General features: G+C 39.8%; 1 protein-coding gene across 1 annotated transcript in view; it reads right to left on the bottom strand.

The window, feature by feature from the left end:
- LOC120025103 (ALK tyrosine kinase receptor-like) overlaps positions 1-23307 on the bottom strand; it is a 151067-nt gene that overhangs the window by 81234 nt on the left and 46526 nt on the right. The window contains exons 8-12 of the mRNA XM_038969536.1: positions 10902-11072; positions 10531-10629; positions 10175-10333; positions 5477-5590; positions 1200-1386 (exon numbers count right to left, since the gene is read on the bottom strand). Of these exons, the coding sequence (XP_038825464.1) occupies positions 1200-1386; positions 5477-5590; positions 10175-10333; positions 10531-10629; positions 10902-11072 (730 nt within the window). The remainder of the gene's footprint in view (positions 1-1199; positions 1387-5476; positions 5591-10174; positions 10334-10530; positions 10630-10901; positions 11073-23307) is intronic.

Genomic DNA, 23307 nt, shown 5'->3' with positions numbered 1-23307 from the left:
ACAAACACGTAAAAAAAACATAGGTTAGAAACCCAAAACAAAAGAGCGAGGAGTACCTTGAATAAATAGCACATGTGCACAATGATTAACACACGGGACGAGACCCGTAATCATCTGCGCAATCCACAAAGGCTCAAAAGCCAAAACACACAGGACAGGTACTCACACGTACCAACGGACATTGTAACATTAATCGACAGCACCGTGGTGAACAAAGGGAACATATATACAAATACAATCAGTAGGAATAGGGGCCAGGTATGCGTAATGAAAGTTCCAGAGCCATGAGAATTTGGGACATGTAGCCCATTTGAATCATTATGGAATTCAGACCACATGTAGCAGTTTAAACATGGAGCCTGGTGCACGGTTCACAATGACTGGACTGTTGTCATAGAGTTCCATGATTAGTGAGGATTAGGGTAGGTTTATAGGACTATTGTTCAACCCCTATTGTACACTTCCAATATTTCATGGATTGAACTTGAATATGGAAACTTTCAGGATGAATCAAACCACTGTATTTTGGATTCATCAATATATTTACTGCGTAAAGGATCTCCAAACATGCTTTTTATTTTTTTTTATTGATACATACTTTCCTAACCCAAGAATTTGTCTAAATAATCAACAAGATCAGTGTATTTTCAAGTGGACCAGTTGAAGCTGAAATGGAAACAAAATAGGCATATATCTAAATGGATTTCTTTCATTAATCTCTATATTCTGAACCTGTTCTCTAGATGGATTCTAGTGAGTCTGACGACAAAATTGTAATTAAACTTACACCGTATTTAACGGGATGGCTTAAGATAAATGCTCTGAAAACCCTATTGAATGAAAACGCCACGAGAAAATGTGTTGACCAGCAAGTGGGAGGATTTTCAGTGGTTGGATTACATTTTTTCAGTGCCTGCAAGGTAGCCACACCTGTAGAGCGCATTACGCACCTGCATAGGTAAGTCTGAATATCAACTACTGAGAAATGCGTAGGAAAGGTGTGTGTAAGAAATGTGTACATTTCCAAAGTCTGAATCGGCCCGCTAATGAACACCACCCTGATGTGTGGTGAGATTTCTTACACAAAGAATCACCTGCTGTGGAATCACCCAGGTGGTAGTGGGTGAGGCAAGTTTTAAGCTGAAGTAAACTTTTTCTAATTGTTGTTGTTGTTTATGACTTTTTGAAGGCTAGTGTACCTGGTGAGGGAGATGTTGCGTCGGGGCACCTCCTTCAGGTCGTTGACAGAGGCGGACTTCCCAGCGAAGCAGTAGTTGGGGTTGTAGTCGGTCATGATGGTTGAAGCCCTCAGCTTGCTCAGTTTACAGTCCGGGCTCTGGAGCTCCAGCTGAATGGACTGTAGCTCTGTATGCTTACGCCTGTACACTGCATAGACAAGAATATACACTGCTCAAAAAAATAAAGGGAACACTTAAACAACACAATGTAACTCCAAGTCAATCACACTTCTGTGAAATCAAACTGTCCACTTAGGAAGCAACACTGATTGACAATAAATTTCACATGCTGTTGTGCAAATGGAATAGACAAAAGGTGGAAATTATAGGCAATTAGCAAGACACCCCCAATAAAGGAGTGATTCTGCAGGTGGTGACCACAGACCACTTCTCAGTTCCTATGCTTCCTGGCTGATGTTTTGGTCACTTTTGAATGCTGGCGGTGCTTTCACTCTAGTGGTAGCATGAGACGGAGTCTACAACCCACACAAGTGGCTCAGGTAGTGCAGCTCATCCAGGATGGCACATCAATGCGAGCTGTGGCAAGAAGGTTTGCTGTGTCTGTCAGCGTAGTGTCCAGAGCATGGAGGCGCTACCAGGAGACAGGCCAGTACATCAGGAGACGTGGAGGAGGCCGTAGGAGGGCAACAACCCAGCAGCAGGACCGCTACCTCCGCCTTTGTGCAAGGAGGAGCACTGCCAGAGCCCTGCAAAATGACCTCCAGCAGGCCACAAATGTGCATGTGTTGTTTAAGTGTTCCCTTTATTTTTTTTGAGCAGTGTACATATACTATGAGGAAATATGGACAGATATGTGAAGGAATGTAAAAAGGACCCATGTCGGTACATCGTCAACAGACGCTTCATATGCAAACGTAAAACATATGACGGGTGATAATAACAGGTGCTTTCTTCTGGTGCTTTGCCAAATGTGTCATGACCCTTATGCCACCCTTTAATGTATATAGTATTAAATGTGCTTATGAAATAATACTGAAGTATCTGCGTAGGCCTTATAAAGGGTTCACTACACCTTTAGAAGGCATACTCTGTTTAAAGTGTGACCAAATATTATCATAGTATGTCAAGAACATATGTATTTGCAGAATACAAATAAACTATGTAATATGTACACATGAAAACAAATACACCACATGACATATACAAAAGTCAACCAGTAGGACAGCCACATACATTATGTGACACACACTCCCCTCCCCCTCTTATACACATGTACACATACACACATTAACACCCTAGAGCGCTGCAGCAGACAGACAAACGGCTCCGACCAGGGCTGCAAACACATAGGTCGCTGAATTTACAGTACGTGAACTTATTTATTTATAAAGTGGTAATGCACGAGCTCTGTCAACTGCCAGTTAACTGGTTGTCCATCATTAGTGTCTTTCATTCATCAGTGTGTGTGGGTGGGTGGGTGGGTGGGTGGGTGTGTGCGCGCGCGCGCGCTCGCATGTGTGTGTGTCATTCATCGTTGCAATGCCGCCACACGTCTACTTCCCCCACCTGTACATCATGTTGCAGCTGATGTGATGTGGGGCTTGACAGCACAATGATGCCCCCCCTCCAAGGGTATTTATTCCAGTAAGTAAGTGCTTTCGGATTCTGTGTAGAAGTCTCCAGGGAATCTACAGCCTTTGTAAGTGACAGTGTGGACGAGTGGGTGTTTGTAAAGAATGTAAATGCAATGATGTGTTTGTGTGTGTGCATTAATATTCCTGTGTGTGTGTGTGTATGCACATACAGTACCAGTCAAAATATAGGACACATTTACTCATTCAAGGGTGTAGGATAATAGGGAAGACATCAACAATGAAATAACAGATATGGAATCATGTAGTAACCAAAAAAGATTTAAACAAATCAAAATAGATTTTATTTTTGAGATTCTTCAAAAAAGTAGCCACCCTTTGCCTTGATGACAGCTTTGCACACTCTTGGCATTCTTTCAGCTTCACGAGGTAGTCACCTGGAATGCCTTTCTATTAATGGAATGCCTTTCTTTGCCTTGTTAAACGTTAATTAGTGGAATTTCTTTCCTTCTTAAAATGCATTTGAGCCAATCAGTTGTATTGCGATAAGGTAGGGGTGGAATACAGAAGATAGCCCTATTTGGTAAAAGACCAAGTCCCGTATTATTGCAAGAACAGCTCAAAAAAGCAAAGAGAAACGACAGTACATCGTTACTTTAAAACATGAATGTCAGTCAATACGGAACATTTAAAGAACTTTGAAAGTTTCTTCAAGTATAGTCGCAAAAAACATTACGCGCTATGATGAAACTGGCTCTCAAGAGGTTCCTCTACAGGAAAGAAAGACCCAGAGTTACCTCTGCTGCAGAGGATGAGTTCATTACAGCTACCAGCCTCCGAAATTGCAGCCCAAATAAATGCTTCACAGAGCTCAAATAACAGACACATCTCAACATCAACTGTTCAGAGGAGATTGCGTGAATCAGACCTTTATTGATGATTTGCTAAAAAGAAACCACTAGTAAAGGACACCAATAATAAGAAGAGACTTGCTTGGGCCAAGAAACACGAGCAATGGACATTAGACATCACCAACAAACTAATTTGGTCCAAGCACACCAACACAGTCGTGAAGAGGCCATGACAAACCTATTCGCCCTCAGGAGACTGAAAAGATTTGGCATGGGTCCTCAGATCCTCTACAGCTGCACCATCGAGATCATCCTAACTGGTTGCATCACCACCTGGTATGGCAACTGCTCGGCCTCCGACCGCAAGGCACTACAGAGGCTAGTGTGTACGGCCCAGTACAACACTGGGGCCAATCTTCCTGCCATCCAGGACCTCTATAACAGGCAGTGTCAGAGGATGGCCCTAAAAATGTTCAAAGACTCCAGCCACACGAGTCAAAAATTGTTCTCTCTGCAACTGCATGGCAAGCGGTACCGGAGTGCCAAGTCTAGGTCCAAGAGGCTTCTAAACAGCTTCTACCCCCAAGCCATAAGACTCATGAACATCTAATCGAATGGCTACCCAGACTACCTCCACCCCCCCCCCCCCCCTCCCCCTCTTTTACGCTGCTGCTACTCTCTGTTATCTATGCATAGTCACTTTAATAACTGTACCTACATATTACTTCAAATACCTCAACTAACCAGTGCTCCCTCACATTAACGCTGTACCGGTACCCCCTGTATATAGCCTTGCTATTGTTATTTTACTGCTGTTCTTTAAATATTTGTTACTTTTATGTCTTATTCTTATTTTTTAGGTATTTTTTTAAATCTGCATTGTTGGTTAGGGCTTGTAAGTAAGTATTTAAGGTCTAAGGTGTCTACAGGTCTACACCTGTTGTATTCAACGCATGTGACAAATAACATTTGATTTGAATTCATTTAGACTGGTGGAAATCTGTCCTTCGGTATGACGAGTCTGTGTCTTTGTGAGATGCAGAGTAGGTGAACGGATGATCTCCGCATGTGTGGTTCCCACCGGAAGCACGGAGGAGGAGGTGTGATGGTGTGGGGGTGCTTTGCTGGTGACACTGTCAGTGATTTATTTAGACTTCAAGGCACACTTAACTAGCATGACTACCACAGCATTCTGAAGTGATACGCCATCCCATTTGCTTTGCACTGGTAGGACTATCATTTGTTTTTCAAGAGGACAATGACAACACACCTCCAGGCTGTGTAAGGGCTATTTGACAAAGAAGGAGAGTGATGGAGTTCTGCATCAGAGGACCTTGCCTCCACAATCACCTGATCTCAACCCAATTGAGATGGTTTGGGATGAGTTGGACCGCAGAGTGAAGGAAAAGCAGTCAACAAGTGCTCAGCATATGTGGGAACTACTTCAAGACTGTTGGAAACTTATTCCAGGTGTAACTGGTTTAGAGAATGCCAAGAGTGTGCAAAGTTGTTTTGGTTACTACATCATTCCATATGTGTTATTTCATATTTGTGATGTCTGCACTAATTTTCTACAATGTAGAAAATAGTACAAATAAAGAAAAACCCTGGAATGAGTAGGTGTGCCGAAACTTTTGACTTGAACTGTACATGTGCTTGTGTGCACATAACATGTGTTCAGATGCAATGGTGTGTGTTGTGTGCGCACAGTACAGTATGTATGTATGGATAACCTCAAATACCTACGTTTGCAATATTCCTCATGCTAAAAGTGTGCGTGCATTTGTGTCCCCGCATAAGTCTGCATTTGTATCCTATGCATTTCACTGCTTACTGATCATGACTCCAGACACAGCCAACAGCAGGGCAGCAATGAGGGCTGAAGTCCCCACAGACAGAACCAGGGCCAACTGGGACAGGGAGGGCTGGGGAGGCAGGGTAGACACCTCTGTCAGGGGAGAGAAGAGATCAGATATGGGTCAAATACATCTTATTTGAAGAGCACCACGACATTAACTGAATCTGAGTGATGGGCACTAAATGCTGTTGCTTTTGATCAATACTATATTGCTATATATTGGTTTAATAAAAAACATTGCAAATGTGTGAATGTTCACTTTTCTGTTCAAGTCAAGACAATTGCTTGCTGATTGCCCATCGAGCCAGGTGTGAATGTTCGGAGAGCCTAAACTTACCCATATCAAACACTATGTGTGTGTGCGTGCTGTCAGGCCTTGACCTTTTGGGTGAGGATCATATGCGCCAGACCCCCCCCCCCTCCCACCACAGTTTTATGATGGTCGAAAATACCTGCAGGAAAACGCTCTCCCCCACTCTTTTTTAATACTTCCGGCGCCGACAGAGATGGCCGCCTCGCTTCGCGTTCCTAGGAAACTATGCAGTATTTTTTTTTTTTACGTGTTATTTACAGATGCACAATCGAGAGCATCCCAGCAGCAGCCCCAAAACATCATTGCTCTAGAGGAGATCTGCATGGAGGAATGGGCCAAAATACCAGCAACAGTGTGTGAAAACCTTGTGAAGACTTACAGAAAACATTTGACCTCTGTCATTGACAACAAAGGGTATATAACAAAGTATTGAGATAAACTTTTGTTATTGACCAAATACTTATTTTCCACCATAATATGCAAATAAATTCATTAAAAATCCTACAATGTGATTTTCTGGATTTTTTTTTCTCATTTTGTCTGTCATAGTTGAAGTGTACCTATGATGAAAATTACAGGCCTCTCTCATCTTTTTAAGTGGGAGAACTTGCACAATTGGTCGCTGACTAAATACTTTTTTGCCCCACTGTACATATTCTTTATCCCTTTACACTTGTGTGTATAAGGTAGGAGTTGTGGAATTGTTAGGTTAGATTACTCGTTGGTTATTACTGCATTGTCGGAACTAGAAGCACAAGCATTTCGCTACACTCGCATTAACATCTGCTAACCATGTGTATGTGACAAATAAAATTTGATTTGATTTGATTTGATTTTCAGAAATGGAAGTAAAATTCCATTGTTACCACAGAGAGAGACGTTGCAGTACGGTAACATCAAAAGGTTGAATAATGAAAGAATATTTCTGTAATGCAAACAGTTTGAAAGGTCCGTGGGTACTTAAAGAACAATTATGTCAGAGCAGTTGTTTTGGGATCTCATTAAGGACGGTATAACAACTGTATCTCTGAATATGTATATTTCCCAGTTATCACATAGTCCATCTGTAAATTGCCCACCCAATCTACCTACCTCATCCCCATACTGTTTTTATTTGATTTACTTTTCTGCTCTTTTGCACACCAGTATCTCTACTTGCACATCATCATATGCTCCTGCTAAATTGTAATTATTCGCTCCTATGGCCTATTTATTGCATACCTCCTCACGCCTTTTGCACACACTGTATATAGACTTAATTTTTTTCTACTGTGTTATTGGCTTGTTTATTGTTTACTCCATGTGTAACTCTGTTGTTGTCTGTGTCACACTGCTTTGCTTTATCTTGGCCAGGTCGCAGTCTTGTTAACAAACTATAGTTTTGGCAAGTCGGTTAGGACATCTACTTTGTGCATGACAAAATACATTTTTCCAACAATTGTTTTACAGACAGATTATTTCACTTATAATTCACTGTATCAAAATTCCAGAGGGTCAGAAGTTACATGCACTAAGTTGAATGTGCCTTTAAACAGCTTGGGAAATTCCAGAAAATTATGTTGTGGTTTTAGAAGCTTCTGATAGGCAAATTGACATAATTTGAGTCAATTGGAGGTGTACCTGGGGATGTATTTTAAGGCCTACCTTCAAACTCAGTGCCTCTTTGCTTGACATCATGGGAAAATCAAAAGAAAGCTGCCAAGACCTCAGAAAAAAAACTGTTGACCTCCACAATTCTGGTTCATCCTTGGGAGCAATTTCCAAAAGCCTGAAGGTACCACGTTCATCTGTACAAACAATAGTACGCGAGTATAAACACCATGGGACCACGCAGCCATCATACCTCTCAGGAAAGAGACCCGTTCTGTCTCCTAGAGATGAATGTACTCTGCTGCGAAAAGTGCAAATCAATCCCAGAACTAAAGCAAAGGACCTTGTGAAGATGCTGGAGGAAACAGGTACAAAAGTATCTATATAAACAGTAAAATGAGTCCTAAATCGACATAACCTGAAAGGCCGCTCAGCAAGGAAGAAGCCACTGCTCCAAAACCGCCATAAAAAAGCCAGAATACGGTTTGCAACTGCACATTGGGACAAAGATCGTACTTTTTGGAGAAATGTCTACTGGTCTGATGAAAGAAAAATAGAACTGTTTGGCCATAATGACCATTGCTATGTTTGGAGGAAAAAGGGGGAGGCTTGCAGCCGAAGAACACCATCCCAAACGTGAAGCACGGGGGTGGCAGCATCATATTGTGGGGGTGCTTTTCTGCAGTAGGAACTGGTGCACTTCACAAAATAGATGGCATCATGAGGTAGGAAAATTATGTGGATATATTGAAGCAACATCTCAACACATCAGTCGGGAAGTTAAAGCTTGGTCGCAAATGGGTCTTCCAAATGAACATTGACCCCAAGCATACTTCCAAAGTTGTGGAAAAATGGCTAAAGGACAACAAAGTCAAGGTATTGGAGTGGCCATCATAAAGCCCTGACCTCAATCCTATAGAAAATTTGTGGGCAGAACTGAAAAAGCGTGTGCGAGCAAGGAGACCTAGAAACCTGATTCAGTTACACCAGCTCTGTCAAGAGAAATGGGCCAAAATTCACCCAACTTATTGTGGGAAGCTTGTGGAAGGCTACCCGAAACGTTTGACCCAAGTTAAACAATTTAAAGGCAATGCTACCAAATACTAATTGAGTTATGTCAACTTCTGACCCACTGGGAATGTGATGAAAGAAAACAAAAGTTGAAAGAAATAATTCTCTCTACTATTATTCTGACATTTCACATTCTTAAAATAAAGTGGTGATCCTAACTGACCTAAGACAGGGAATTTTTACTAGGATTAAATGACAGGAAATGTGAAAAACTGAGTTTAAATGTGTTTGGCTAAGGTGTATGTAAACTTCCGACTTCAACTGTATATAATTAAGTGTGAAACTATTTGTGAGAAGATGAAATGTTATGTTAGCCTTTTAAATGAGAATTGTTTTTCATATAAAAGTTTTACCAAGTCAGTAACCCTGGCCATGTGAGCACAGACATTGTGGCAACATGATGGAACCGCCCTCCAAAGGTGAGTGCTCATAAACGACCGCTAGCGAAATGTACATTAGAATAGAGAACGTGAGGATGCAGTCCACACGCAGAAATGAGTAAGAAATGTAAATCTCTAGAGACCAGTACATTGTCGGGTTGCTACGGGCGTGTAAAATGGTTCTAGCTCTACATTAGACAAGCGTGACCGACAGCATGAGCTGAAAGGTACGGAATGGCTAGACACTGAAACTTTCTTGAGTGAAGAAGATGAAGACTACACAGGAACATTCAGTCTGCAGCTCTTTAACTACTTTAGTCTAGTAAACTCGACCGAGAACCACCAGGTGGTACTCTGAAAGATCCATTCTAACAAACACTTCCTCGGCAACATCACAGACACCTGAAACCAAGAAGCTAGGCCTACAAAAGACATGGTGATCTCTGGTGGACAACCAGAGAGTTACAACTTGAGACTTCCTGTCAAATTACTCCCTGTAGATGGATCGAGTGTTTTCAAAAGACAGACTGCAAAGACATACACACGTAAATATTTACATTGCAATTCTTTCAAATGAGCGGCCGTTCATGTGCAAAGTATTTGCATTTCCTTGAGCATAGTTATTGCTGTATGTATGTTAGTGGAATTCCTTTGTCTCTCCCTTTCCTTCTTTTTTGAATCCGCCATTTTGTGAAACAAGCTGTCATATCAGTTTAGTCCACTAGGGCTTTTTCATTGCATTGTGTAGTAATCAATGTGTAAGCTCTCCTGTTTGTATGTTTATGTAATTCTGTGTGATTATTCAGTTAGTTAGTAAATAAATAATTAAGCCAATTTGTAAATTGCTGATTCATCATTTATGTTAGGGTTCTTGTAGATATCCAAGAGTTTTGCGACATTCAGAATGAGACTGAAGGTAAATAAGAATGAATGAATTGACTGTGACTGATGTAACAGATATGTATATCTTTAGAGTTTAGTCGGGAGATAGTAACTCGTTAAATAACTTTTACCATGGTGCCCCAGATTACTACTTAATTAACTGTTGTATGATTCATTTAATGGTGTAATAATTGAACGTGGTATGTAATCATTTTATAAAATAACAGTCAAACACTAGTAATGATTGTCAAGACATGACAGTGCTCATTTGTGTGTGTGTCAACTAATTCATTGTATGACTTTTCAAATATCTGTTTCATTTGTACTTACTGTCCAACCGGATCCAAACAATGTGTTCAATTGCAGTTTGTGTGTGTGTGTGTGTGTGTGTGTGTGTGTGTGTGTGTGAGAGTGAGAGAGAGTGTGTGTGTCTCTGACCTGTTGATGAGTTGATACAAGACACTCCGTCGCGGGCCAGTACAAAGTCCACGTCACAGTAACACATGGTCCCCTCCTCGTTCTTGTGACAGTCACCCGTCTCACAGTGGCTACAGTTTAGCACGGGGCCGATGATCACCTCTCCATCACTTTCCATACCTACAGGCACAGACACCGGACATGGTCAACAGGATACATGCTCCGTCATGGTTCAGTTCCCACTTTTATCGCCCTGCCCGGGGCTAGAACCAGCAACCTCCGGCTACTGGTCCACCTCACTAACCTTTACCTTGCCGGTTGCCGCCTTATAGTTCATAGAAAGTGTTTGTGTGATTGTCTCTCATTTAATCTGTTACCTTTCAGAGGGTCCAGGAAGGTCTTTCCCTCTTTGCTGATGAAAGAGGAGCCGTCACCTCCATCCTGCTTTGGGTCATTAGCTTCAGAGGTGTTGCCACCTAGAGAAATGGAGGGGGATGGTGGTGGTAATAAAATTACACAATTAGTCAGTAAACTTATTACAGAGTACCTTAATGGTAATCTAAAGTGCTACCTGATGAAATATGTAATGACAGATAATGATAATTTGTTGGACCAACAAATGGCAAAGGGACAACCTACCTTAACATGTTAAGACAAGACTGGAGATGTAATGTCATATTGATTTTGTTATATATTCATGTTACAATGCTATATACTGTATATTTACTGTAAATTAGTTTTCACCTACCTCTATAGCCCCCTCCTCCACCACCGGTTGTACAGGCACCTCCCCCTCCCCCGAAACCTCCTCGGGTCTCCCAGCTGAACTTAATGCAGGGCTGCCCCCCCTGGCCTCCGAGTATGAGGGGTCTCCCACCCTGAGACCCAGGGTTACTGTCATTCCAACCTCCGCCTCCACCTGACATACACAAAGACACAAAGGAAAAACCCCAAGAAATAAATAATGTACACACATTTACAAACACTTATTGGATATCCAATCAATCAATTTATCATTGATTGAGTGGTTGATTGATTGATTGATTCCTGGATAGTCATAGTATTTGAAAGTTGCAAATAAATATTTACACGGGGCACCATATAATGTAGATGTATGATGTTTTCATGGGATGGGCGATGATAATATTATGATTATTTGATTCAAACTCCTTAACTCCTTAACCCATTCACACTCAGTCAGGTCGATTGTCTGAAATAACATCACAAGGAATGCCTCTGGCACCGAGCCAAAAAGACAGTAAATACCCCTGTATCTGATAGAGACTTGGCAGTAATTTGTAGTTGGGGCCTCACCCTCTCCTGTCACAAGCAGGCTCGAGCTGTAGTCAGCACTAAAAACCCTCAAACCTACAGACACTCTCCCGGCTTGCGTCTTGCCCTAATTTCTCCTCCTCTTTCTCCTCTTGGTTACAGAGAGAATGAAACAAACAAAAGTAAATCCAAAACATGTAAAAAAGAACACCCTATGAATGACAGCAACAAACAGCACAGGCAGAGTGAATATTTCTTTCCGCGCTCACCAGGCTCCACTCGCAGTAAGCCTAAGGCCTACTGAACACTCGAATCAATATATTATGTTCTGCGAGGTACAGTCGACTCAAAACAAGTGAATAATGGATACCGAGATGTGTAAAAAATAACGGTAATGGAGAGGCGTTGTGTTTGCACCCAGGGTAGAACAGGAAAGAGAAAAAATGTGAAGGAATAGACATGCAAGGTTGTCATCTTGTCCTGTCTTGTTTTACTAGTAAGAAAGATAAATATGACTATGCACAGAGGTAGCGGGGCTATGAAACCCATGCATCAGGGATGGAATAGAAGTACAAGAAGTGCACTGAGAATACATGTTTTTTTAAATAGATGTTTCCATGTTAATGTATGTTTCTATCTGGGAGCAAACACATTTTCTTAGGACTGTCAAACTATTTACTTAACAGATGTCTACCTGGAGTACACCCAGGCAGACATACCCTCATATAGACACTAAAACATAACTACCAATCCAATTAAATGAATGAATTGAGTACAAACTCAAACTGTTACTGTTGGACAATTCACTCAATAATATTTTCTATTGCCATAAACAGAACTACACAAGCAAAACTGGAATACACCCAAAATTGGTGTATCTTATCCAATGCGACATTCTACAGTAAATCCCTTGCATTTTGCAACTCAAACTTCAACCCTAAACATCAAACTTCCAACTGTCCTTGCTGCGACCAAAATCAGGAAACAAATAATAACTGTATACAAGCCGATTTAGCAATACTGTAAACTAACATTGTCTATCCACTCCAAAGGATACTCCAGAGCACAAGCCACTGAAAACATGCTATTATTTTATTTATTAGGATCCCCATTACCTGGCGACAAAAATGACAGCTAGTCTTACTGGGGTCCGTCATATAACGAAAAAGATATTACAGACAAAATACTTCACAATTTAAATCAATTTAAAAACATTAGCATGTAGTGTGTGTGCATCTATCAATTACACAAACATGTCAGTACATACACAACAAGTAGGTCACATGGTGGAGAGACGTTGTGTCGTGAGGTTTTGCTTTATATGTTTTTTTAAACCAGGTTTGCTCTTCACTTGCGCTACATAAGATGAAAGGGAGTTCCATGCACTCATGGCTCTGTATTATACTGCCTTGAATTTGTTCTGGACCTGGTGACTGTGAAAAGACCCCTGGTGGCATGTCTGGTGGAGTAAGTGTGTGTGTCAGTGCTGTGTGTAAGTTGACTTTGCAAACAATGTGGAATTTCTAACACATTAATGTGTTTTATAAAAACAAGAGGTGACGCAGTCAGTCTTTTCTCAGCTCTTAGCCAAGAGAGACTGGCATGCATAGTATTCATATTATCACTTAACTAGGTATTTCTTTGCAGCACAATACATATGACCATATGACTGGACAATAATTAAGGTAAGATAAAACTAGAGCCTACAGGACTTGCTTTGTGGAATGTGGTGTCAAAAAAGCAGAGCATCTCTTTATTACGGACAGACCTCTCCCCATCAGTTTACAATCTAAGGTAACACCAAGTAATTTTGTCTCCTCAACTTGTTCAACAGCCACACCATTCATTACCAGGTCTAGAACTTAGGGACTATTACTGGCCATACATTCCAAAACAGACTGCAACTCTTTGTTATTAGCTGTGGTTGCTGATGCGTATATGGTTGAGTCATCAGCATACATGGACACACATGCTTTGTTTAATGTCAGTGGCAGTTCTTTGGTAAACATAGAACAGAGTAGAGGGCCTAGAGAGTTGCCCTGCCGTACACCACAGTTTACGTTTGACATTAGAGATGCGTATATTAAAGACAACCCTTTGAGCTTTGTTAGATAGAAAGCTCTGAATCTGCACTGAAATCTAACAATACAGTTCCCACAATGTTCTGATTATCAATTTGTTTCAATCTATCATCAGTAATTTGTGTCAGTGCAGTACATGTTGAGTGCCCTTCTCTATAAGCATGCTGAAAGACTGTGGTTAATGTATTTACAGAAAAGTGGCATTGTATTTGGTCAAACAATATTTTTTACAACAGTTTGCTAATAGCTGGCAGCAAGCTGATAGGTCTGCTGTTAGAACCAGTGAAGGCTGCTTTACCACTCTTGGGAATCGGAATGAATGTTGCTTCCCTCCAGGCCTGGGGTTAAAGACTATCCAGTAGGCTCAGATTGTAGATATGACAGATAGGAGTGGCTATAGAGTCAGCTACCATCCTCAGTAGCTTTTCATCTAAGTTGACAATGCCATGTTTGTCATTGCTGATCAACAATAATCGTTTTCCCACCTCACCCAGAGTAACTTTACAAAATTCAAACTTGCAATGCTTTTCTTTCATTATTAGTTGTTTTATACATGTGTACAATGGCTCACTGTTCATTGTTGGTATTTGCCCACTTTTCCAATGAAGTAATCATAAAAATAATTGGCAACATCAAATGGTTTTGTGATGAAAAAGCGATTTAATTTACAGTACTCCAAAGTTTTTTCCCATCATTCTTTACATCATTGATCTTGGCTTCATAATACAATTTATTCTTCTTTTTGTTGAGTTTAGTCACCACTTATACATTTGCAGCAAGCCAATTGGGGCCACTCCTCAATTGTCAGGTGTGCCTTGTTGACCTTAATTACTTCGACTAACTTGTCCCCCCACACATTGACTTGGTACTGGTACCCCCTGTATATAGCCTTGTTATTGTTATTTATCGTGTAACTTTTTTTACTATAGTATGTTTAGCAATTATTTTCTTACTCGGCATTGTTGGTTAAGGGCTTGTAAGTAAGCATTCACGGTAATGTCTGCAACTGTTGTATTTGGCTCATGTGACAAATAAAATTAGATTTGAGATGAGTGGTAAATAATTATATTGATTTGTTAATAGAACTCAGTAGGGGAGCCCACCTTTAAAAGGCTGTAGTTTTAGTGAACTAAAACTGAACAGAGGGAGCAGGATACAGGAGGCCAGAATGGATTCTGGGCACACACCGAGGCATGCATGCATACGCACGCACGCACACACACACACACACAAACAGATACACCAAATTGGTGTCATCCGTACAAGCCGAAGAACAACATCCCAACCGTCAAGCACGGGAGTGGCAGCATCAGGTTGTGAGGGTGCTTTTCTGCAGGATGGACATGTGCACTTCACAAAATAGATGGCATCATGAGGTAGGAAAATGATGTGGATATATAGAAGCAACATCTCAAGACATCAGTCAGGAAGTTAAAGCTTGGTCGCAAATGCGTCTTCCAAATGGACAATGACCCCAAGCATACTTCCAAAGTTGTGGAAAAATGGCTAAAGGACAACAAAGTCAAGGTATTTGTCACGATCGTCTTGCTGAGAGAGAGTGGACCAAGGCGCAGCGTGTGCAAAATACATTCTCTTTTATTTTAGAGAAAGGAAAAAACACGCAACGAACACTTTAACAAACTGAAACAAAACAACAAACGATCGTGAAGCTATAGACGTAAGTGCACACACAAGCTACAAACGTACAACATAGACAATTACCCACATTAACCTAGTGCCTATGGCTGTCTTAAATATGGCTCCCAATCAGAGACAATTAATGACATCTGTCTCTGATTGAGAACCATTCAGGCAACCATAGACACAGCTAGACACCTACACTAAACACAAACCCATCTACTCTACTTAACCCCCTAAACCATACAACCACCCTAGACAATACAAAAACACATACCTTCCCCATGTCACACCCTGACCTAACTAAAATAATAAAGGAAACAAAGAATACTAAGGCCAGGGCGTGACAGTATTGGAGTGGCCATCACAAAGCCCTGACTTCAATCCCATAGAACATTTTTGGGCAGAACTGAAAAAGCGTATGCGAGCAAGGAGGCCTGCAAACCTGACTCAGTTACACCAGCTCTGTCAGGAGGAATGGGCCAAAATTCACCCAACTTGTTGTGGGAAGCTTGTGAAAGGCTACCCAAAATGTTTGACCCAAGTTAAACAATTGAAAAGCAATGCTACCAAATACTAATTGAGTGTATGTAAACTTCTGACCCACTAGGAATGTGATGAAATATATAAAAACTGAAATAAATCATTCTCTCTACTATTATTCTGACATTTCACATTCTTAAAATAAAGTGGTGATCCTAACTGACCTAAAACAGGGATTTTTTACGAGGATTAAATGTCTGGAATTGTGAGAAACTCAGTTTAAATGAATTTGGCTAAGGTGTATGTAAACTTCCGACTTCAACTGTATGTGTATGTGCCTATGCTTGCATGAGTTACTTAATGTGTAATAGAGTATGTATTCATGGCTTTATGTAGTACTGTGCACCTCCCATAGTTTGTTCTGGACTTGGGGACTGTGAAGAGACCTCTGTTGGCATGTCTTGTGGCGTTTTGCTGGGTGTCCAAGCTGTGTGCTAGTAGTTCAAACAGAATGCTCGGTATAAACAACACGTCAATATGTTTCACAAATACAGGTAGTGATGAAGTCAATCTCTCCTCCACTTTGAGCCAGGAGATATTGACATGCATATTATTAAAGGCAGCTCTCTGTGTACATCCAATTGAGCCAATTACAATTTTCCTAAGTCCCTCTTTGTGGCACCTGACCACACCACTGAACAGTAGTCCAGGTGTGACAAAACTAGGGCCTGTAGGACCTGCCTTGTTTTTTTGTTTTTTTTAAGGGGTGGATCAGCTTAATATTGCGGAAAGAATGTTGCTTCCAATGTAATTGTCTGCATCATTTCCAATCCCCCATATTTTGTGGGTAAATATATACAGTGGGGAGAACAAGTATTTGATACACTGCCGATTTTGCAGGTTTTCCTACTTACAAAGCATGTAGAGGTCTGTAATTGTTTATCATAGGTACACTTCAACTGTGAGAGACGGAATCTAAAACAAAAATCCAGAAAATCACATTGTATGATTTTTAAGTAATTAATTTGCATTTTATTGCATGACATAAGTATTTGATCACCTACCAACCAGTAAGAATTCCAGCTCTCACAGACCTGTTTGTTTTTCTTTAAGAAGCCCTCCTGTTCTCCACTCATTACCTGTATTAACTGCACCTGTTTGAACTCGTTACCTGTATAAAAGACACCTGTCCACACACTCAATCAAACAGACTCCAACCTCTCCACAATGGCCAAGACCAGAGAGCTGTGTAAGGACATCAGGGATAAAATTGTAGACCTGCACAAGGCTGGGATGGGCTACAGGACAATAGGCAAGCAGCTTGGTGAGAAGGCAACAACTGTTGGTGCAATTATTAGAAAATGGAGGAAGTTCAAGATGACTGTTAACTTCTTGTCAATAGGGGGGCGCTATTTTCACTTTGGAAAAAATCGTGCCCAATTTAAACGGCCTCGTACTCTATTCTAGATCATACAATATGCATATTATTATTACTATTGGATAGAAAACACTCTCTAGTTTCTAAAACTGTTTGAATTATATCTGTGAGTAAAACAGAACTCATTTGGCAGCAAACTTCCAGACAGGAAGTGAAAATTCTGAAAATGGGGCTCTGTTTCAGGGCCTGCCTATTCAACTGGCTTATATTTATCGATATACATGCACTTCATACGCCTTCCATTAGATGTCAACAGGCAGTGGAAGGTGGAATGGGGTGTCTAGCTTGATCTTAGGTCGAACAAGAGCTTTTGGAGTGGCAGGTCAGGAATCTCCTTTCTCTACCAAGGCGCGCGAAGCACCTCGATATTGTCTTCTGATAAGCATTCGGTTTACACGGCGAATATCTCCCGCTCTGATTTTATTTGATACATGTGATAATAACATCGTAAAGTATGTTTTTTCAACCGAGTTTTATCAGATTATTCAACGTTTACTGGGACTTTTGGAGTTTTCCGTTCTTTGCGTCGAGAGAAAATGGGTACGTCATCAACATTGGCTAGCATTGTGGCGCGAATTCGACAGAAGAAAAGGACATTCTAAAACCAAACAACGATTTATTCTGGACCAAGGACTTCTTGTACAAGATTCTGATGGAAGCTCAGCAAAAGTAAGAACAATTTATGATGTTATTTCGTATTTCTGTGGAAAATGTTGATTCCTATTCTCTGCCGTTTTGGCGAGCGCTGTCTCGCAATAACGCAAGGTGTTTGTTATGGTAAAGTTATTTTTAAAAATCTAACACGGCGGTTGCATTAAGAACCAGTGTATCTTTCATTTGCCATACAACAACTATTTTTATGTAAAGTTTATGATGAGTTCTTTGGTCAGATTAGGTGAGTGTCCAAAATATCTCTGGAGATTCTGGTGAATCGATGCTACGTATTCACAATGTATAATCAGGATTTGTAGCTCTAAATATGCACATTTTCGAACAAAACATAAGTGTATTGTATAACCTGATGTTATAAGACTGTCATCTGATGAATTTGTTCAAGGTTAGTGATTAATTTTATCTCTATTTTGTTGGTTTTGTGCAAGCTATTTTTGCGGGGAGTAAATTGCTTTGTGTGTTTGGCTACTGTAGTGAGCTAATAGAAATAGATTTTGTTTTCGCTGTAAAACACTGAAAAAATCGGAAATATTGGTTGGATTCACAAGATGTTTATCTTTCATTTGCTGTACACCATGTATTTTTCATAAATGTTTTATGATGAGTATTTAGGTATTTCACGTTGCTCTCTGTAATTATTCTGGCTGCTTCGGTGCTATTTGTGATGGTAGCTGCAATGTAAAACTATGATTTATACCTCAAATATGCAAATTTTTCGAACAAAACATAAATGTATTGTATAACATGTTATAAGACTGTCATCTGATGAAGTTGTTTCTTGGTTAGTGACTAATTATATCTCTATTTTGTCGGTTTTGTGAAAGCTACCTATGCGGTGGAAACATGGTGAAAATATGCGGTTGTGTGTTTGGCTATTGTGGTTAGCTAATAGAAATACATATTGTGTTTTCGCTGTAAAACATTTTAAAAATCGGAAATGATGGCTGGATTCACAAGATGTTTATCTTTCATTTGCTGTATTGGACTTGTGATTTCATGAAAATTATATTATATGATATCCCTGTCCCGTTAGGCTAGGCTATGCTAGTCAGCTTTTTTGATGAGGAGGATCCCGGATCCGGGATGGATAGAACTACACGGCAGGACCTGGTCAATGACCTGAAGAGAGCTGGGACCACAGTCTCAAAGAAAACCATTAGTAACACACTACGCCATCACGGATTAAAATCCTGCAGCGCATGCAAGGTCCCCCTGCTCAAGCCAGAGCATGTCCAGGCCCGTCTGAAGTTTGCCAATGACCATTTGGATGATCCAGAGGAGGAATGGGAGAAGGTCATGTGGTCTGATGAGACAAAAATAGAGCTTTTTGGTCTAAACTCCACTCGCCGTGTTTGGAGGAAGAAGAAGGATTAGTGCAACCCCAAGAACACCATCCCAACCGTGAAGCATGGAGGTGGAAACATCATTCTTTGGGGATGCTTTTCTGCAAAGGGGACAGGACGACTGCACCGTATTGAGGGGAGGATGGATGGGGCATGTATCGCGAGATCTTGGCCAACAACCTCCTTCCCTCAGTAAGAGCATTGAAGATGGGTCGTGGCTGGGTCTTCGGACATGACAACGACCCGAAACACACAGCCAGGGCAACTAAGGAGTGGCTCCGTAAGAAGCATCTCACGGTCCTGGAGTGGCCTAGCCAGTCTCCAGACCTGAACCCAATAGAAAATCTTTGGAGGGAGCTGAAAGTCCGTATTGCCCAGCGACAGCCCCGAAACCTGGAGGATCTGGAGAAGGTCTGTATGGAGGAGTGGGCCAAAATCCCACGTTATTAAAAAAAAAAAAAATCTGACCCCTAGCGCTAAGAAGTTAATACAGGTAATGAGTGGAGAACAGGAGGGCTTCTTAAAGAAAAACTAACAGGTCTGTGAGAGCCGGAATTCTTACTGGTTGGTAGGTTGGTAGGTGATCAAATACTTATGTCATGCAATAAAATGCTAATTAATTACTTAAAAATCATACAATGTGATTTTCTGGATTTTTGTTTTAGATTCCGTCTTTCACAGTTGAAGTGTACCTATGATCAAAATTACAGACCTCTACATGCTTTGTAAGTAGGAAAACCTGCAAAATCGGCAGTGTATCAAATACTTGTTCTCCCCGCTGTATATCCATACACGTATGTATACATATACACATATATACATACACATAGGTATGTGTATGTATATATGTGTATATGTATACATACGTGTATGGATATACAGCGGGGAGAACAAGTATTTGATACACTGCCGATTTTGCAGGTTTTACAGCTTTTACATTTTACAGCTCCCGTATGCTTTACATTGTTTAGCTTGTTATTAGTCCCACCCTTCAGCTCCATTCAACCCCTCCCATCTATCTCTCAACATCATCCATTTCGGATTTCTATTTGCCATATATTTTGCAGGCCGATTTTGTAGACATACATACTTTTTTAAAGAATATACCATTATTATTATTCCCCGCAAACCCTACCACCGATCCCCCAATTGGAGTAAACTAATAAACACTTCTGCTTTTACCTTCAATTTATACATCTTATACACATTTTACAGACACAGTCTACTTTACAATAGTTCTCTCTTGTTTGTTCTTAGTCCTTCCTCTATTTCTGATGTCCATCCAGTTTGATTTCTATTTGTAACTGTGCTATTTCACAAAAGTTCCGAACCTATATACATTTTACAGCTCCCGTATGCTTTACATTGTTTAGCTTGTTATTAGTCCCACCCTTCAGCTCCATTCAACCCCTCCCATCTATCTCTCAACATCATCCATTTCGGATTTCTATTTGCCATATATTTTTCAACTGTGCTGTGATGCTTCACAAAATAATTGAACCTTCCTATTCTCATAGCTTCTACAGGTTGTAAATTAAAAATAAACATTTTTGCTAAAATAATTATTATATTATTGATTGATTGACTATGGCTTTTCAAATCACCCAGTATTGGTATCTGTAGCGTTAGTTCTAGGCAAATGTTGCAATTCTTCAGCCATTCCTGGACCTGTGACCAAAAACGAGCTACATATGGACAATACCGAAATAAATGATCTAATGACTCTGCCCCCTCACAGCAGAATCTGCAGAGCTGGGAAGATTGTATCCCCCATATATATAACATTCTATTAGTTGCAAGAATTTTGTATAGTAATTTAAATTGAAAAATTCGAAGTTTTGAATCCGGTGTTGTTTTGCGTATCAATTCATAAACCATGTGCCATGGAATGGGTACATCGAAAATCTCTTCCCAACTATTTTGTAAATTATATGGCACAGCTGTCAGTTTTTTGGTCCTTAAATGAAAATTGTATATGTTTTTATTTATCACACTTTTCTTTAACCATTTATGTTCTTTAATACAGGGCCGACATACAAGTTCCTTACTTTTTTCCCCTTCTACTTGTCTCTTCCATATTTGTGGTAATGCTGCAATTAATTGGTTGTAATTTTGGTTGGAGCAGACATTTCCATATGTCTGTGTTAGCTGCATGTGTGACATAACTCCACCAGTCTTATTTATGATATCATTCACTAAAATTATAATTTTTTTTAACATTTCCTTGATAAATACAGTTTTTTTAATCAATTAGTATATTTGAATTTAACCATAATATTTGTTGTACTATTTGTTCTGTCCTTTCAGGTGGATTAAACTGAAATTGCAACCAACTTTCTAAGGCTTGTTTAAAAAATTAAGATATTTTGGAGATTAATTCCTTTTCAAACAACCGAAAGTGAGCAGGTGTAATCTGAATAAAGGGAAAAAGGCCCTTCTTGAACATAGGATGAGACATTCTTACCAATTTACTAGAGAACCAGTTTGGATTTAAGTATACCTTTTGTATGACTGATGTATGAGAGGTCTAATGCTTTAATATTTAATAATATCTGCCCTCCGAATTCATATTCATTATATAAATAGGCCCTTTTAATTTTATCTGGCTTGCCATTCCAAATAAAATTGAATATTTTTTGTTCATATAATTTAAAAAGCAGGTCACCTAGTGTAGGCAAAACCATAAGCAAATAGGTAAACTGTGATATGACTAAAGAGTTAATCAGGGTGATTTTTCCACAAATAGACAGGTATTTTCCTTTCCATGGTAGCAAGATCTTATCTATTTTTACAAACTTTCTATAAATTTTTTGGGGAGTGAGATCATTTCTTTCTTTTGGGATTTGTATACCGAGTATGTCCACATCTCCGTCAGACCATTTAATTGGTAAACTACATGGTAATGTAAAATGTGCATTTTTTAGTGATCCAATACCTAATTTGGTACATTTATCATCATTTGGTTTTAATCCAGAGAGGATAGCAAAAGTATCTAGATCCTTTAAGAGGCCATGGAGAGACTCTAATTGTGGTTTTAAAAGAAAACATGAATCATCAGCGTACAATGACACCTTAGTTTTTAAGCCACGGATTTCTAATCCCTTAATATTATTGTTTGATCTAATCTTAACAGCTAACATTTCGATGGCAATGATAAATAGATATGCCGATAGTGGACAACCTAGTTTTACTCCTCTAGATACTTTAAAACTTTCTGAGATGTAGCCATTATTTACTATTTTACACCTAGGGTTACTATACATAACTTTAACCCATTTTATAAGAGATTCCCCAAAATTGATATATTCTAGGCATTTATATATAAACTCCAGTTGTACTTTATCAAAAGCCTTTTCAAAATCAGCTATGAAAACCAGGCCTGGTGTCCCCGATATTTCATAGTGTTCTATTGTTTCCAGAACTTGTCTTATATTATCTCCAATGTATCGTCCATGTAAAAAACCTGTCTGATTACGATGAAAAATATCTGACAATACTTTTTTAATTCTATGCGCCAAGCATTTTGCTAGGATTTTTGCATCACAACACTGAAGTGTAAGAGGTCTCCAATTTTTTAAATGGACTGGATCTTTGTATATACCACTTGGGTCCTGTTTCAGTAATAATGATATCAGACCTTCTTGTTGCGTGTCTGATAATCTACCATTTATATAGGAGTGGTTAAAACAAGCTAATAATGGTCCTTTGAGTATATCAAAACAAGATTTTAAAAAGTAGGACCTGCCTTGTTGATAGTGCTGTTAGGAAGGTAGAGCAGCTCTTTATTATGGACAGACCTCTCCCCATCTTAGCTACTGATGTATCAAAATGTTTTGACAATGACAGTTTAAAATCCAGGGTTACTCAAAGCAGTTTAGTCATCTCAACTTGCTCAATTTCCACATTATTTATTACAATATTTAGTTGAGGTTTAGGGTTTAGTGAATGATTTGTCCCAAATACAATGCTTTTAGTTTTTGAAATATATAGGACTAACTTATTCCTTTCCACCCATTCTGAAACTACCTGCAGCTCTTTGTTAAGTGTTTCAGTCATTTCAGTTGCTGTAGTAGCTGACATGTATAGTGTCGAGTCATCGCAAAGCCAGTGGCATGTCGTTAGTAAAGATAGAAAAAAGAAAGGGGCCTAGAAAGCTGCCCTGGGGAATTCCTGATTTTACCTGGATTATGTTGTAGAGGCATCAATTAAAGAACACTATCTGTGTTA

Source organism: Salvelinus namaycush, chromosome 30 (assembly GCF_016432855.1).
Source record: "Salvelinus namaycush isolate Seneca chromosome 30, SaNama_1.0, whole genome shotgun sequence".
Lineage (NCBI taxonomy): Eukaryota > Metazoa > Chordata > Actinopteri > Salmoniformes > Salmonidae > Salvelinus > Salvelinus namaycush.
Note: the sequence above shows the minus strand (reverse complement) of the source record. Positions and strands in the feature narration are given on the sequence as shown.